The 17,061-nt window shown below is 39.8% G+C and overlaps 1 protein-coding gene across 1 annotated transcript in view; it reads right to left on the reverse strand.

Annotated features, from left to right (window-relative positions):
• Nucleotides 1-2,140: 2,140 nt before the first annotated feature.
• The window catches only part of LOC146628845 (transmembrane protein 132C), a 139,567-nt gene continuing 124,646 nt past the window's right edge, over nucleotides 2,141-17,061 (reverse strand). Inside the window, exons 7-9 of the mRNA XM_085357085.1 lie at nucleotides 13,305-13,614; nucleotides 3,826-4,017; nucleotides 2,141-3,223 (exon numbers count right to left, since the gene is read on the reverse strand). Of these exons, the coding sequence (XP_085213211.1) occupies nucleotides 2,141-3,223; nucleotides 3,826-4,017; nucleotides 13,305-13,614 (1,585 nt within the window). The remainder of the gene's footprint in view (nucleotides 3,224-3,825; nucleotides 4,018-13,304; nucleotides 13,615-17,061) is intronic.

Here is a 17,061-nt window from a genome sequence, read left to right on the forward strand (position 1 = left end):
TAGCCAGCAGCTGTCTGCCAGGCTCCATATCATCCAAAGAAGTCTGAACTCCATCTTTGATAAGTGAAATTCAATTATTTTATTTATAGGCTGCTAGGCACTAATTAGGAAGTATTTGTGTGATGAACCCATAGTGTCTGTGGATGCAGCTTGCTAATCGTTTCTCTGTGGTAAAAACTGATCCAGCACAGTGATATGAAGGTCGCAAAGTCTGACACTTTGACTGGAGGTGAACATTTTTTAAACAGGTACAACAACATGGGTATCACTTGCTCAATAGCATAGGGCCTGCATTTAGTCTCAAATTTGTAGTTTTGCTTGGGGAAAAGAAAAAATGCTTTTAAAACCCTGGTTTTGACTGGTAATAATGATAAGGTGGTGCGTTTGAGCCATCTGGTCTCACAGTTTTGCTCACACTGTTCCTCACTGATTTATTTTTAAAATTTTCAATATGAAAATTTAAATTAAAAAACCTACCTGGGGCTTAAAGGGCTGACCAGTTCTGCAAATTTTGGCTGTTAACTTGGCACACTCTACCCTCTCCTCTCATCTAACTCATCCAACTTTGGTTACTTCCAAAGACCATGCTTCCAAAGCAAACAAACAGACATTATGGAATCAAAACTCGTGGCTGACATTATGATGGTAAAAATATTATTGTGTTTATATTTTTTTCGGTTTGTCTATTTCAAATCACGGTGCGGCGTAAAGCCAATATATAATATTATCTTAACAGTATTCACTTGTGAAACAAATAAAAAAACAAACAAACAAAAAACATCTTTTACTTTTGCCTTTTGAAGAGAAATGTGAAGAACTCCAAAAGCTGCACCAATCATCGTTTTGATATCTGATGAAGCCACTGTCTCTGTGGTTATTCGTGAGAGCAGTATTTGATGGACTGAGATTGGAAAACAATGGCTAGGCCAATAAATCACACAGCCACAAAAAAAAAAAGGAAGAGTCAACTTCAGGGTTTAATTAGTCCACCAGCCAATTTTAAAACAGACATACAGTAGAAAATGTTGGAACTGACTAATACTGCTTATGACAAAAAGCAAAAGGGTCAGATTTGGGCTTTCTTCTACAGTTTACAGGATTCAAAATGTCATACAGCAATTTGAAAAATCACTGTAAATGTGTTTTCTGACGTCCACCTAATTTGGGCCACACAACTTGAAACCTGGACAAGTTTTACGGGAAAATTATAATGAAGAATTTTTTATTTTTTTTTATTTTTTTTAAATGTGATTGTCTTTGATACTTTTGGTTGTGTCAGTATATTTATATTGACTATTCTGATTTAATCAAAATTTGTCCTTTTGAATCCTAAAAAGTCAGTTTAATGTGAACTATGCAACAGGAGGTTACATAAACCAATATAAGGAGGGAAAATGTAGGGCCCAATAAATCTCTTAAACCAACATCAACATATTGAATTCAAAGCTAAACTCACCCACAGTGAATGACATGTCTCCAGGGGTACTGGTATTAGTTATCTACAAATTTTCAGTTTGCATACCAGATCAGACTCACATGCCTCCTTTTAAATAACATCATGCATGGATCTGCTTTCTGGAGACAAAACTAACTGAAAAGAAACTAAAGCAAAACAAAACCATACATCACTTTAAAAAATGTTGCTATACATACAGTCCTTCCAAATTAAACTCTGCTTTTATTTACAATACAAAATTTCTTTTAACCTTACTCTCCTAGATTCAATAATTTCTGACAGGGAAAGAAGCCTCTAGAAAAATAACAGAAAGTCGCAAAAATTACAACAAACGTGATATTAAAACATGGCGATTTGAAAAAACAAAACAAAGCGGTGTAGATGGTGCGTAGGAAAGAAAACTAGAAACAAAGAACATACATTTAATTTAAGCAACAATACTAATTTCACATTTTCTTCTTGATGCTGTGGTGTTGTGGTATCTTTTTGTAGTCCATAGCTCGACCTTTTCTGAGTACTTTCATGAAAAAACTGAATGCACCATCCTCTTGCTATGGTAAGGTGTACAGTTTAACAGCGGCTTCAGTCTCTTCTTCACCTCTCCTTCGTAACCCTCCTTCCCTTGTTAGTCTGAAGGCATTCAGGTGAGTTTCTCTTTAGTTCAATGAAAACACCCAGTACCCCCTATGCAATGTTCTTAATTGCGTTCTCATTAAGCTTTTCCATGTAGTTCCTAAGATCCTTTGAGTCTCCGAGCTCGATGTCTGGACATACCCATTTTATCTCACTGGTCTGCACTAGTGCTAAGGGGCTGAGGGCAGGACACCCATTACTCGACTTGACACTTGAAAAAGTGGTGAACTTCACCCTCTTTCTCTTGGTGGTGGGTGAGTTAAGTGACTCATTCCTGTGATCCCTCCCACTTGAGCTACATCCTGCTCCACCAGTATTACCTCGCTGGAGGCCTCCATTTAATAGCTGACTACCTTCTTCTAGGGTACCGCCCAGTTCGTCCTGCTGCTGTTGTTGGAGACACAGCCCCTCCTCTTGGCCAAGCCAAACCCAGTCATGTGCATGAGGCATTGCCTCTGGAGCCTCCAAGGAGAACTGCTTGCTACGGTACTTGTATGCATAAGAGATGCAGTTAATGAGAAAAACCAAAATGGCCAGACAGAAAACTCCCAGCAGGGCATACATACCGATCTCCAAGTCCGTCAGGCCTCGTCGGGAGGTCAACAAGTCCTCATCAGTGCTGCGGCTCCGGGGCAGCTCGGCCTGATCGGGATATTCAGAGAATTCATTTGGAGCCCTTGCTCCAACTTCTGCTGAAAGACGGCCCCCACTTGGCCTTACTGGAACATGGCCCCTGATGGTAGTGGCTCCACGGTTATTTAACCCAGTTTCCATGTCAGAGATAGATCCGCCATAATATGGAGGGTCAGGGCGTGTACGTCGGCCACCTGGCTGTCTGAATTGTTCCTCTGTTTGACCAAGTCTTACATGTGTGCTCGCCATTCCTGTGGCTAAAACAGTATGTCGTTTTCCCTTCTGGCACATTTCTGATGGGCTCATTTCAACACGTACAAGCAAACCTTGACCTTCTCCTTTGGCAACAATGATAGGCCACTTCCATGCTGGACTTTGCTGCACCACCACAACCTGTTCATCCAATGAGGTGGCTGCCAGGGTAAAATGGGCAGGGTTGTAGTTATCTAGAGGAGTCATGGATCCGTCACTGAAATGAAGCCAAGCACTGATGAGGGACTCCTAAGAAATCAAAACAAAAAAACAAACAAACAAAAAAAAAACCCCAACGTTACACAGTAAAAATAATATTCTTCACAATTCTTATTAATACATAAGGACCATAAACTAAAAACAGACACTAAAAAATAAAGTAGAGGAACATGGAGGACAGAAAAGTCAGTGTTAACAAAGGTTCATTGAAACAATTGGATAGAACGGATACAAAACTATTCTCCTGAAAGCTAAATATCCTTTCTAGGGAAAGAGACTGTAGCCTACCTTCATTTGAAATTATAATTATAGGAATAACAGAGCTGTTCCATGGTTAGAGATGCAAATCAAAGAGAAAGCTTTGTATATGAAAAGTGAATTAATTCTAAACAACAATGAATACCATAGACTTCGTAATAAACCTAATCCATTTCTAAACTTGCAAGCTATTATGACTGAGCTGAGCATAAAGCCAAATATGAAGCCAAATCAGACTCACAGAAAAATGCTAATTTTGCATCAACAAGTCCACTCTAGTCTTACTGTTGGATGAGCAGTTATTAGTCAAATTGCCATGTAAAATGTTTATATGTCTATATTACCTATATTATATATTATTATAGAAGTCATACCTGCTTGAGAGATTCAATAACTTCCTGTGTTGTTGCAGTGGCAACAATAGCCCTGTTGCTGCCTGGGCTGAGCTGCAGGGACAGAGTTAATCCAGATACCAACTGCACCCCTAGCTCTGTCACGCTCACTTTATCATCCACCACTCTGATGCTCCTTTCAGCCAGGACTGATGATGTCAGAGGGGACAGCACCTGAAACACATAAACAAACAAACAAAAAAAACCCTTATTGCTTTGTTACTAATGGTAGTCCATTAGGATTTTGTTGTTTATAGTGGTGTCAACGTAAAGGATCAGATGTCTTTTCCCACAGCCCTTCTGCTAAATCCTGGAATTTAAATGGAGTTTTGGCAAAGGTAGCTCCTTCTCAGAATACATATTTACAGAGTACGCCAACTGTTATCAAATTTAAGTCGGTACAATATATGTGCAATCACCACATATTGAAAATGCATGGTTTTAAACTGCTCTCCCAAATGACACAGAATAAAAGTATTTTGTGACAACCTGGTCGCCAGGAAGACATTGTTTGTCCATGTTTTTGTATTAGAAAAAAACAGTAGTATAAAACTAAGGGAGATTTTATCGTTGATTTCAACTGTAGCCACAGCTCACACTAAACATTCCTGACTTTGGAATAAATAAATATAATTGACTTCTTACTAAAGGAATAGAAAAACTGACCTTGCTAATGCTTAGGAAAGTATAAACTAGAGCAAAAACCACAGTTACAAACATAAAACACCATCCTATGAACAGACACATTATAAACACCAAAAGAAAAAAATGTTTTAATGATTTATCTTCCCTGTGAAGCCCTCAACTATACGTTGGCTTCCTAAATTGGCACTAAGTCATCAAAACTTTGAGAACTATGCCCTAAGGGTAGCGCCCCAAGAACTACATAACTTCAAGGGTTATTTTTCTGTTTGTATTCACATCACCAGTAGGAACATTTGAAATTATGTAACAGCCGTCTGGCATTTGGTATGTGTCACAGTTGGGATGTATTTCCTCCACAACATAGTCTTATTAAAGCCTTGGCTTCACTGTCAGTCCAATGTTTTACCAATGTTTGTTTTTTTTCTTCTTTTTTTATCATAGCAAGAGCTGGTGTCAGTCTGATGCTGTGTCAATCAAAGGTCCCTGGTGTGCCAGGAGAATACGTACTGGGAGCTAGGAGCTCAGAAAAAGCCCTGAGAACTGACTTCTAAGGCCTTTGATGTTTCTTAGATCCTGCAGTGCAAGCACGAAGAAAGGCGGCTCTTCCTTCCACAATTATAAGAACTTCCTACGGTCTAAAAGCGCTTCATCGTAGCCATTATGACTTAAGAATGATTGTGGTCAAAGCAGATTTAGTTTCTTGAACACACAAAAAAAATCATACTTTTTCAGCCCTGGAACAAAAAATGCAGTAAACGTATGCTTTTGATTGGTAGAGAAAGAAAATACTATTCTTTTGTATTCTTTAACCTAAACTTTCGTATTTTATGATTTTATATTCTGTGATTATAAAAACAGGCACATACTAACACATGAAGTGCTCCTGAACTCACATGGCAAAAACGATCTCCTCCCTAATAGCACACTCTCTAAGTCTCTGAGTTGCCAGAGGTGTAAGCATGTAAATAGTTGTGATATTGTTATGATATGAGAATCCCTCCCATCCGCTCCAATTAGGGCTCCCGTCTCTCCTCCTGCCGCCCCCACATGGCTGCATTTACCAGCCATAATGAACTGTCAGCACAGATCACTGCCTCATTTGTACAGACCAATTCCATGTTTTCTTCTCTTTGGTTTAGCTCTTTGCATTTTTTCTTTGCATTGCTAGTCACACAATGAAACTGATATCTGAATGTTAAACAGCATAAATGAGCATGGTCTCAAAACAGGCATCAACCTGATCTTTGATGTAAAAGCAAACATTAAAGAACCAGACAGCTGGTAAATATGAAGATTGTTGAATATTTTCAAAAATAAAGAATAATAAAAATAAAGATACACACTAATTGATGTGAAATCTGGGTTTTTCTTTTTTTACAGACAAAAAGGAAAGCAAAATGAGCAAAAAAAAAAATACAGCTGCTGGTTTGTTATATTATTTTAGAGTTTGCAGCAGCCGTTTATTCTTCAAGTAAATCCACCATCATTATCTTTTCTTTTCCTCCAACATTGGATGCTTAGATCTATTTTATTCCACTTTACGATAAAATTAAATAAAAACGGATTTGCAGATGACGCATACTTACTAGGAACTTAAGATATTAAAATAGAAGCAAGGAAATTGGTATATAAGGCAAAGTTTGAGAAGTTAAGAAGAAGTCCATTTTGGAGAAGGATAAGAATGACCTGTATCATTCTCCTCTAAAGGTATAATCTATAAACCTACTATAGAGCTGTCCACACGATGTCAGAAGTGATTTTAGCATCGCTCAAAAAGGAACAATACTCCTCTCCAACTCCATACTAACAATGCCCACACTTTGTACTGCTCTCATCTTGGGATGTCAAGATTCTTTCCCCCAGTTCTGTGATGGAAGTCAGATCCCTTCTTCTAACCCCTTCATCAGTCTCCTTTGTCCATTTTTTAGAAATGTTCTGTCTCTGCTTCACACCATTAGAGAAACCGCAAACACTGCTTTTGGCCTACATCCATATTCGTGAGAGTCTCCCAGAAGACTTCCAGAGATGTCAAGTCCCTTCCTTATTCTGGCTCTAGAGTTTACAGATTCCTTCATTCTTTCTCGAGAGAGCAATTAAGTACTCCTTTCAGGTTTACCACTATCTATTCACAGCTGTCAGAGCTGCCTTGTCTTGTATGAACCTGAAATCCCATGTGCACCTGGAACTAGTCTGGTGCAACCGATACTAATATATAAAATCTACTGAGGCTCACACAATGAGTCTCAGACTTACAAACTAACAAAGGTTAATAGCTTAATGTGTTTTGCATGTAAGCACTCTATCCATAACATGTGAGAAAGGCAGTGCTTAAATGGATTTGTTACTTTCTTTTGCCACACTATCAAACTTGCAGCATAGTGTATATCGGCGATCACATTTCCAATTCCCTACCTGATATAGAATCTTCTAGAATCAATGACCTTTTGAAATCTTTGCCTTTAGTTACACATAATCAAAGTTTTCCATTATAATACTTCAAAGCTGAATCTAAATGAAACTGTATTACCACTCTATCATATGGTAGCACTGGAAAAGATAAAAGGTTATACTCACAGCACTTTATTATGTGGAATGGGCCTAAATTAATTTAGACTATTGGCTGATTTAACAATCTACACAACTGTCAGATGTAAAACTGTAAATGCTACTTTCTAGGTCTAACAAGACCTTGGGTATATTTTTTAATGGGCTTCCATTTATGAGTAACTACTTATCCTATTCAGGGTCCATGGCTCGTGTATTTACGAAGAAAAGAAAAAAAAAACCATTGCAACTTTGCTTTTCAATCTTCTTTTTACATATCTGAATAAAATCAACAGTAGAAGAACAAAAAAGACAAAATGTTTGAAAATAATGAGTATATGTTCCTCTTGCACATTCCTCTAATAAGCTACACTTGCGGGTTATTAGTGTAATACTACAATATGTCCACCTGTATAAATACTATTTTTAAAATTGCATTTAAGATGTTGGGAATGAACCAATATAACAAACCAAAAATTGCAGTTCTGCCTCTGTACACTGCCACAGTGTATTTTAAATCAAACAATCAATTTGTAGTGCAGACTTTTAGTTTCAATTCAAAGGGTTTCACAAAACTTTTCCATTAACACTTTAGGAATTACACACATGCACATACAATATACACAGTTCCCCATTTTTGGAAGCTCAGAATTAATCCGGTCGTTAAGTCTGACGTCACTAGCCGTGTCTGGACCTAAACTCCGCTGCAGGTCCATATATCAAACGATCACTATGGCATTACTGAGAGTTGAAAAACTGTCTAAAGTCTTTCATCTTTAATAAAATGATCAGCGTTCTGCTCTACCAGGTGTAACAATTGAGATTAACATCCAGGCATCCATGAAAATGGAATTTATGACATTTAACGGAGTTAGAAGTTAGCAGGAAGTTAGCTCGCTAGCTTCTATCTAAATACAATATAGCATGTCCTGACTGCGGGGTTTTGGAAACAAATTAAAACGTACAGCTCTGTTATCACTTCCAACATAAATGAAGACAGAAAACTAAACAGCAGTGACGTTTGTAGGGTTACTGAAGTTTGGCTAGCTGGTATATAATGATGTGCTACGTGACCGCTAGCGACACAGCTATGTTAGCATAATATAAACAAGCTAACTTTTTTTTCCACTCGATAAAAGTTAACGTGAGTGTTCTCGGTGGTCAGGAACAAATGTAATCGCATGGCAGGATGCTGTAAAAGGACCAAACTTCAGCCAGGAGAATAACTGAGATAATCCATCCACAATACGAGGTTAGTCATTCATATACTGCTGCATGGGCTGGGCTGTAGTTACATGCTAAGGTTTTAAAACTGAGCTTAAATAAATGATTAGCGGTAATAAAAGCTGAGGGAGGTCAACAGGGATCACTGACTGTTTTAGGAGCTTTTTGAGATTAAATAGAAGAAAATACAAAACATTAAACATGTTAACAACACAAAAGCCATATTAAACGCAGACTACTTTAGGCCTGGAAGTAGGATTCGTCACGTCATTACTTAACGACCGGATAGGACGGTTGACTGAAAAGCGGTTTTATGGTCAGGTGAGATGTGACAAATTAATTAGGCATATCTAAAGTTGACTCAAAATGTTGAATTTGTATTTAATTGCTTTGCAATGTAATTTTAAATATGAAAGCCTAACAGATGTGAGTGCAAGTAGGGGAGGTTGTTACTAGGTTGGAAAAAAAAAAAACATAAAATAAATAAATCAGAAGTTTAGCAAAAAAACTTTAGTGTCCAACAGAACAATTTAATACATTATTGAAAAGAAGGAATGCACTGACTAGCTTATAAACACCAAAAGGCCTCAAAGACTACAGAAGACAACGAAGTTATTATTTACAACAGACTTATTTCCATGGTTAAGAAAAGCAACTTCATGAGATCTAACCAAGTCTAACCAAGTGAAGAACACTTGAGAGGAGGTAGGAATTCATTTGCAATGTCTGCAATCAAGAGAAACCTTAATAAATGGAAATCCAGAGTAAGGTGCAAACCACCGGTTTCCCAACAAAACACAATGAAATGAAAATTAACTTGTGCCAGAATAATGTGAAGGAAGGAAAAAGTACGGAAAAGGAAAAGAGCAACTGTAGTATACCTCATTACCTGTCTAACACGGCGGAGACAATGTTATGGGATGGACATGTAAGACTCAATAGCATTGATGTGACTGCTGATAGATGTAGAATGAGATTTTCTGAAATGTACAACATTATAATCTTCTACGGTTCAGCCAAATGCAACCCAAGGGTTAGTCAAGGCAAAGACATAAAATGTTTTTTTGTTACTGAAGACAAAACTGAAGGCTGAGAGAGAGAAGTGAAAGTGGCTGCAGTAAAGACTTAGCAGAAAATTTCAAGGGAGTAAACAGTATTTGGTGATGTCCATGAGTTCTACGCTTCAGACAGTCATTGACTACAAAGGACTTTGATCCAAGTCTTAAAAATAATCCTCATATTTTGAAATTATGTTTGTATGTCCGATTAATGTTGAGCCCCTGAAAATGGGAGACCATGGATAAGAATATCTCCACAGGAAAAAAACCTTGAATTAAAGCTGGAAGTGCACTTCAATTGATTTTTTGATTTAAAATCCACTGTGATAAAATGAGAAAAATTGTTTCTTTGTCCAACAAATTATGGACCTATAATGAGAAGCACAAGTCATAGAAAGCATGATGCTGAAATAGGTTGTGCTGATTTTGAGAGAAAATAAAACATAAAAAGGCTTGAATACCACCACCAGTAGTTCATTTGTCATGATCCACAGTGGCAGACCGAGTGGAGAGTGTGTGGAGGACTCAGGTGCAGACATGGGCGAAGACACGAAACTGAGTTCAAACGAAAAGCGAGCCTTTATTTTGGCTGATGACATGGGGGTCAAACAAGGCAAAAGCACAGTGACGAAACTAAACTATAACTAAACTGGGAAACTGGTACTATGATCCCACAGAAAACTATGAATGCAAACATGGTGGTTGAGAACACAGACGACGCAACACTGAACACAGCAAGGCTGAGGACTAAATACACACATGAGGTGATCAGGGGAAGTGGAGACACATGGGGACACAGCTGACCAGAATGAAACATAATGACAACACAGCAGAGAGTAAACTAAATGCAGTGAACAAAGAACAGACTCTTTCAAAATAAAACAGGAAACACGGAGACATAGATATGAAACGAACTAGACAACAAGAGCCACACAGACATGACACATAACGGGTAGGCACACGAACCAGGGAGACCGACTACAGGGGAAGATGACAGAAACGATAACATGAACTTGACAATATAAGACACACAGACATAAACACATGAAGGGCAAGGGAGACTTAACACAAGGGTAATACAATAACAAATGAGCTAGAAAAACTTAATGAACCTAAACAAACAATAAACATCAAAATGTCCCCCACTCGTTACCTGTATGAATGGCACCTGTTTGAACTCATCATCTGTATAAAAGACACCTGTCCACAGCCTCAAACAGTCAGACTCCAAACTCCGCCATGGCCAAGACCAAAGAGCTTTCGAAGGACACCAGGAAAAGTATTGTAGACCTGCACCAGACTGGGAAGAGTGAATCTACAATAGGCAAGCAGCTTGGTGTGAAAAAATCAACTGTGGGAGCAATCATCAGAAAATGGAAGACATACAAGACCACTGATAATCTCCCTCGATCTGGGGCTCCACGCAAGATCTCATCCCGTGGGGTCAAAATGATCATGAGAACGGTGAGCAAAGATCCCAGAACCACACGGGGGGACCTGGTGAATGACCTGCAGAGAGCTGGGACCAAAGTAACAAAGGTCACCATCAGTAACACACTACAACGGCAGGGAATCAAATCCCGCAGTGCCAGACGTGTTCCGCTGCTGAAGCCAGTGCATGTCCAGGCCCGTCTGAAGTTTGCCAGAGAGCACATGGATGATACAGCAGAGGATTGGGAGAATGTCATGTGGTCAGATGAAACCAAAGTCGAACTTTTTGGTATAAACTCAACTCGTCGTGTTCGGAGGACGAAGAATACTGAGTTGCATCCCAAGAACACCATACCTACTGTGAAGCATGGGGGTGGAAACATCATGCTATGGGGCTGTTTTTCTGCCAAGGGGACAGGACGACTGATCCGTGTTAAGGACAGAATGAATGGGGCCATGTATCGTGAGATTTTGAGCCAAAACCTCCTTCCATCAGTGAGAACTTTGAAGATGAAACGAGGCTGGGTCTTCCAACATGACAATGATCCAAAACACACCACCCGGGCAACAAAGGAGTGGCTCCGTAAGAAGCATTTGAAAGTCCTGGAGTGGCCTAGCCAGTCTCCAGACCTCAACCCCATAGAAAATCTGTGGCGGGAGTTGAAAGTCCGTGTTGCTCGGCGACAGCCCCAAAACATCACTGCTCTCGAGAAGATCTGCATGGAGGAATGGGCCAAAATACCAGCTACTGTGTGTGCAAACCTGGTAAAGACCTACAGTAAACGTTTGACCTCTGTTATTGCCAACAAAGGTTATGTTACAAAGTATTGAGTTGTATTTTTGTTATTGACCAAATACTTATTTTCCACCCTGATTTACGAATAAATTCTTTACAAATCCTACCATGTGGATTCATGGATTTTTTTTTCACATTCTGTCTCTCACAGTTGAAGTGTACCTCTGGTGCAAATTACTGACCTCTGTCATCATTTTAGGTGGGGGAACTTGCACAATCGGTGGCTGACTAAATACTTTTTTGCCCCACTGTATATCGCTTTATCTGTAATTTAAAGTTTCCTGTGACCAGCGGTGAAAGAAGCACTTGTTCTTGTCTCACACATTCACATACTACTAGCAGCCACGATACTAACAAGTGAAATAAATAAGGTCGGATCTGTTGTGGTGGCACAATAGTAACCCATGTGGATTTAGAGTAATACTGTAGTATAGCTGATTGAACATATCCTTGAATTTAAAAAGAAAATGGAAGGTTTCACAACGCCATTCGACTGCTTCAACAACTGATGTTCATTTAGTGTGTGAGAACATGTGCTATACTGAGAAACGCCTTATTGGATTATTGGATAAATAGTATTCTGAGATACACGGTGAAAGGGTCACAGAATGAGAGGCTGCACAGGTGCAAGCTTTTACAAGACGTGCCATGAAGGCATGTTTCTTTGTCAACTCATGATAGGCTTAAGTGTTTGTTCCATGCTGCAATCAATATAGTTGTTTTTATATCTTACTCCGTTTAGACTAAAAAAACATTCTACCATACTCTGCACAGACTCTTTCAGTCCATAACTGCTTCACCATATGTTCATCAGCTTATTGTTAACCTTTTATGTCTGTCTGTCTTACTTTCTATCCATCTATCTGATTGATATCTATCTTTATATCTATCATGACCCCAAATTGGATAACTTAGCCTCTTAAATGTGATAATATGATGATTATTTATCTGTGGCTTACAAGTTCAAATAACATTTTGAACATTAATATTGGAGCAGATGACCATTAACTTTTTAAAAAATGTAGTAGACTAATGGTATCTTTAGTGGAGAATTAAAGTTATGCTTTCTATGTGTGTCCTGTCCCTGCATTTATAAACAAACTAGAAAGCCACATTCTGCTCCGCATTGACAAAGCAAAGCGGCTGAGCACAGTTTGGAGCTTTTCAGCTTGAAAAAACTTGAAACCCTGTTGGGTAATATTGACTGTGACAATAAGACGGATAAGACCAGAGTCAACAGTGGTCCGACTTTTTCTATTCAGTTGTTTTGGTCCATCGTGCTTGTGCTTTGCTTAATTCATACATTTCTAATACTTCAATGTCAACCTAATCAAAATACTTTGCATTAAAAGAGTCTAGATGAATGGATTTGCTTTATTGCTTTTAGACTTCTCATTGTAATTTTCCTAATCCACTTGCCAGGTTACTTTACTGCTGCGTCTATGTCAGTTTATCAGTTCAAATACGTCTGATATTGTGCTCACTTGTGACCTTTTGTTTGGCTGCCAAAACAACCAAGCCAGTCAGGTCATTTAATCGAGTAAAGCTGCATGTTTCCTTAGTAACAACAAAGACTGTATTGCGATGGCTGATTCAAGCATTAGTTACTGCAGCTTCCGTGACAGTTACAATTTAGGTCTATGAGATGAACGTGTAAATCCCCACTGATCAGTCATGGCAAAACAATCCTGACAGCCACACTGCAGAGACATGCAGTACAACTTCTGCTTTAGAAACTGTGATAAAATATACATAAATACAACCTGTAGTTTGGTGTTTCCAGTGCTCAGCCCGATTACGACTTGGTCATCCAGAAGCTGGGCAACCTTTGGGTCCTCCACCCTCAGAGACTCCTTCACCAACTGTGTCACATCCACCTGCCAGTCGGTGCCCAGCAGGAAGGTCTGCTGGCCCAGTACATCTTCCTCCATGGCTCCTCTACTTTCACTGATGTCAGCCACAAAGTGGGTGAGGATGCGCAGAGTGGTGCTTTGGTACTGGGCAACACAAGCAGTCTCTGTCCTCCCCTCTACTGGATCGACACCATCCTTATCATCTGTGACCCTCTCGTACCTAATGAAGAATGAAAAGAGGAAAACACTGATCAACTGCTGGCAAGCCTGAAGAGCAGGGATATCATAAACCCATGTCAGACTGTGTTTGAGGTAAAAAGCGCTGAGAGCTCTCTGTGGACTCTGTGTCACCATTAGTGTCCATGAAGTAGAAACTCTCTGATGTAAAGTATTTACTGCTGTCAAATCATCTGCTGTGTGCTTTGCTGCAAGTTCGCCTGACTTTCCAAAAGTAATAGCCTCCCATTATTTTCAAAAATCCCTTAAAAACAGCTTGCAGAGAGAAACTGCCACCCGGCTTGCGTTCTCATTTTCTTTAAAAGAGCAACTGATATTTTTCTGTGTACCTGCTATTTATTTGGCTCACAGAAAACACTCTGCAATTTTGGCATCTCAGAAAATGTTTCCTAAAAAAAAATCAATGTTTTTAAACTCACAGCTGGATATTTGTAAAGCATTTGTTCTACACTCTTGCTCCTATTTAAGTGGAGCTTATACAGCCCTTTATTTTTATTTATCTAAAAAAAGAAGCCAACCAACCCCCCACAGATAAATCTGAACATGGTGGAAAAGAATGAAGGAGAAATAATCCTTTAATGGTAGCAACTACAGAAATCCGTTTTTATTTGCGTGCTAATAGGTGCACACCTAGCCCAGACCCAAGATGGCAGTAAAATACAAACACCAGAAATGTTCAGAGTGACAAGTATTTGCAATACTTGCCAGACCTCACAAATAATTGCCTTAATCAGTATTGTTTGGCCTATAAAAGAGGTTGAGTCTTAAAGAAAAAAGGTTTAGCAGAGAGCTGAAGCTCCTCCTTGCCTAGTTTGCTAACGGCCAATTTTTTGGATCAAAGATTTTCATTTCCTGAAATTCTTTTTTCCCCATTCAGGGCTAAAGACAAGAGGGACCGCTTACCTGTTATCAACACACAAGTCAAGCATCCCTTATGGTACCAGCATGCATCAGTTCACATGCCATGAGTAACCTGCACATTTGGAGCAACATTTCCTGTCATTCAGAGGATCTTTTTTCAGTAAAGGCCTTGCTAATTTAAGCAGGTCAATGGCAAATCACATTCTGCTGTTATTACACCAACCTTAATTAAAAGTGTTTGGATATTAAACTTGCCTGCTGTCTATACCTGTCACCCATTTATAATAAGTAGAATGAGAAATATGAGCTCTCTTGAATTTTTATCACATATGAAACAAAAATGGACCCAAATGCTTACAGTATTTTAAAAAATGCAATGCAACACAGTGGTAAACATGCCCCTATTTGAACTTTGTGCCTTTGTGCTACTTGTTGTCTTCTGTTTTCTGAATTAATTGCAGTGTTTAAATCATTTGCAAAGGATTTTTTTTACACACCAACTGGAAATGCTGTTGTAATAATAAAAATGTACATTTCTAAAATACTGTAAATATCCCACTGGCCTGTCTGTGCTGTATTTTCTTATTGGTATGTCTTACTATTCCTGTTAAGGCACAAGACACACACATTATTCTCATCCATCTCCACTTTATATTCCATTAGTATATATCACTCGCCTATAAATCTGTTTTTCTTCTCTCTTTTTTCGTCCTGTGCTATGCCATCATCATCGCTCTCACACTGTGTGTCTGCCTCATTCTATATTCTCAACATAAACTTGTTATTGGACTTCCTTGTAATCTATTTTTCCAACTTTCTTCCTCTGCTTTTCTCTCCCTCTTCTCCTTGCTCTCACCTCATATTGTCTTATTCTTTCAAGCTCTGCCAGCCTCTTTTTACCGGTCAGGTGGCCGGGGGTGGAGTGACAGTGACAGTTCCCATTAGGTTTAATGAGGTATGGCCGGTCTGGCAGGAAAACGGGCTGACAGGTTAACATGATGTGGCCCAATGGCTTGGCTTAGTTATAACCTGCCTTCCCCATCCCCTCCCAGGTTCTTATTCCACATCAGCAAAAGGACGGCACTTTAAACCAAGGTGACACTATTTGCTGGCATCAGAAACAGGAGGTCAGGACATGTTTGTTGCAGGAAGTGAGAGGTCAGCCATAGCACTTTTGTCAATGTACACATAAGCACACTGACCCATGAAAGCATTAATAAACCAGTGCCACCCCTGTTAAAGTACACATAACACACGTTCTTCACACAGTGATGCGCTTGAAAGAAATGATTGATGTGATCTTGCTTAGGTAGCAGGGGGCATTTGTGTTAGAGTGCCACCCTGTGGGTGGTACGCTAACGTGAGGAAATGTGAGGTATTTCTGAGTTGAAATAATCTCTAAGACTCCTTAGTTAGCATTTACAGTGCTTTCTTTAATTGAAAACATAAATATAGCCCTCCAAGGCCTATCTCCCCTCACCACACTCCCTGCCGGTGACTGATGCCCTCAGGGGTCGGTGCATTGGTGGTTCTTGGTGTCCGGGGCTGGGTGCTCAGGTATGTATCAGCTCACTCCCGGTGGCTACTTGGCGGGGCCTGGCGCCTGTTGCTCGGTCAGGCCTCCTCCGGGGTGCGGGTGGCCCTCAGGCCTCTGGGCCTGCAGCTTGGTTCACTCTGGCACAGCTGGCTGCCAGCAGAGCCGGCGGGCACGCCGGTGCAGCCCCCTCTAGCTTCTGCTCGGTGGCTACTGGGTGACGCCTTGTCTGGGGATCCTCAGCCCTTCCCATGAGGGGGGCACGGATGCCCCTCCGGTGGTCCTCCTTGGGCTCTCGCACTCTGGGGTCTCTGGATGTCTGGGGCCTGGATCTCCTCCATGCCTGCTTCATGCCCTGGGGGACAGGGCTATGGCTCTCTACATCCTCTTGCAGACCATTACATGTGGAAACCATTTGAATACAAGCGCGCTGATCCACACAGGTATGCACACGGGTGTTCACTGTTCGTAGACTTAAATTACACCTTTCTTGGCTACTACTTCAAAGCACATTGTGCGCTGTCGGTCCTGCGTGCTGCACAACAACATTGAATATTTAGTATTTACTGCTGTTTACACTTAGCTAGATTAATGCGATGATGTTGTGTTTAGTATGTTGCTTTGGTTTTTTTTTTGCTTGTTTTCTATTCTTTCTCTCTCTCAACAGGTGATCCAGGAGATTTTATTATTATTTTTTCCCCCTTTCTCACTGTCCCTCTCCCCTTCTGTTTTTCTTTTCCTCTTTCTTTCTCCCTTTCCTATCCCTCACTCATGTCTGTCCCGTCTGTAACAACTGAAAATAAAATAAATAATAAAAACAAAGGTCGATCAAATGGACCAATACGGCAATGCCACGATGATCCATTTGGCAAAATAAATCCATTGGGTATCCTTCTTGGTCTTCAGACAACAATTCTGATGGCTAAAGAACCAAATGGGACAGGCAAAAAACAAAAAAAACAAAACAAAACAAAAAAACCCCATAAATATAAATTAAAAAGTGTTTGTACACATGATATATACACCATAACTACC

The sequence above is a fragment of the Diplotaxodon limnothrissa genome, linkage group LG7, assembly GCF_057381915.1.
Source record: "Diplotaxodon limnothrissa isolate DT_005_m linkage group LG7, D_limnothrissa_male_GT1.1, whole genome shotgun sequence".
In the NCBI taxonomy this organism is placed as follows: Eukaryota; Metazoa; Chordata; class Actinopteri; order Cichliformes; family Cichlidae; genus Diplotaxodon; species Diplotaxodon limnothrissa.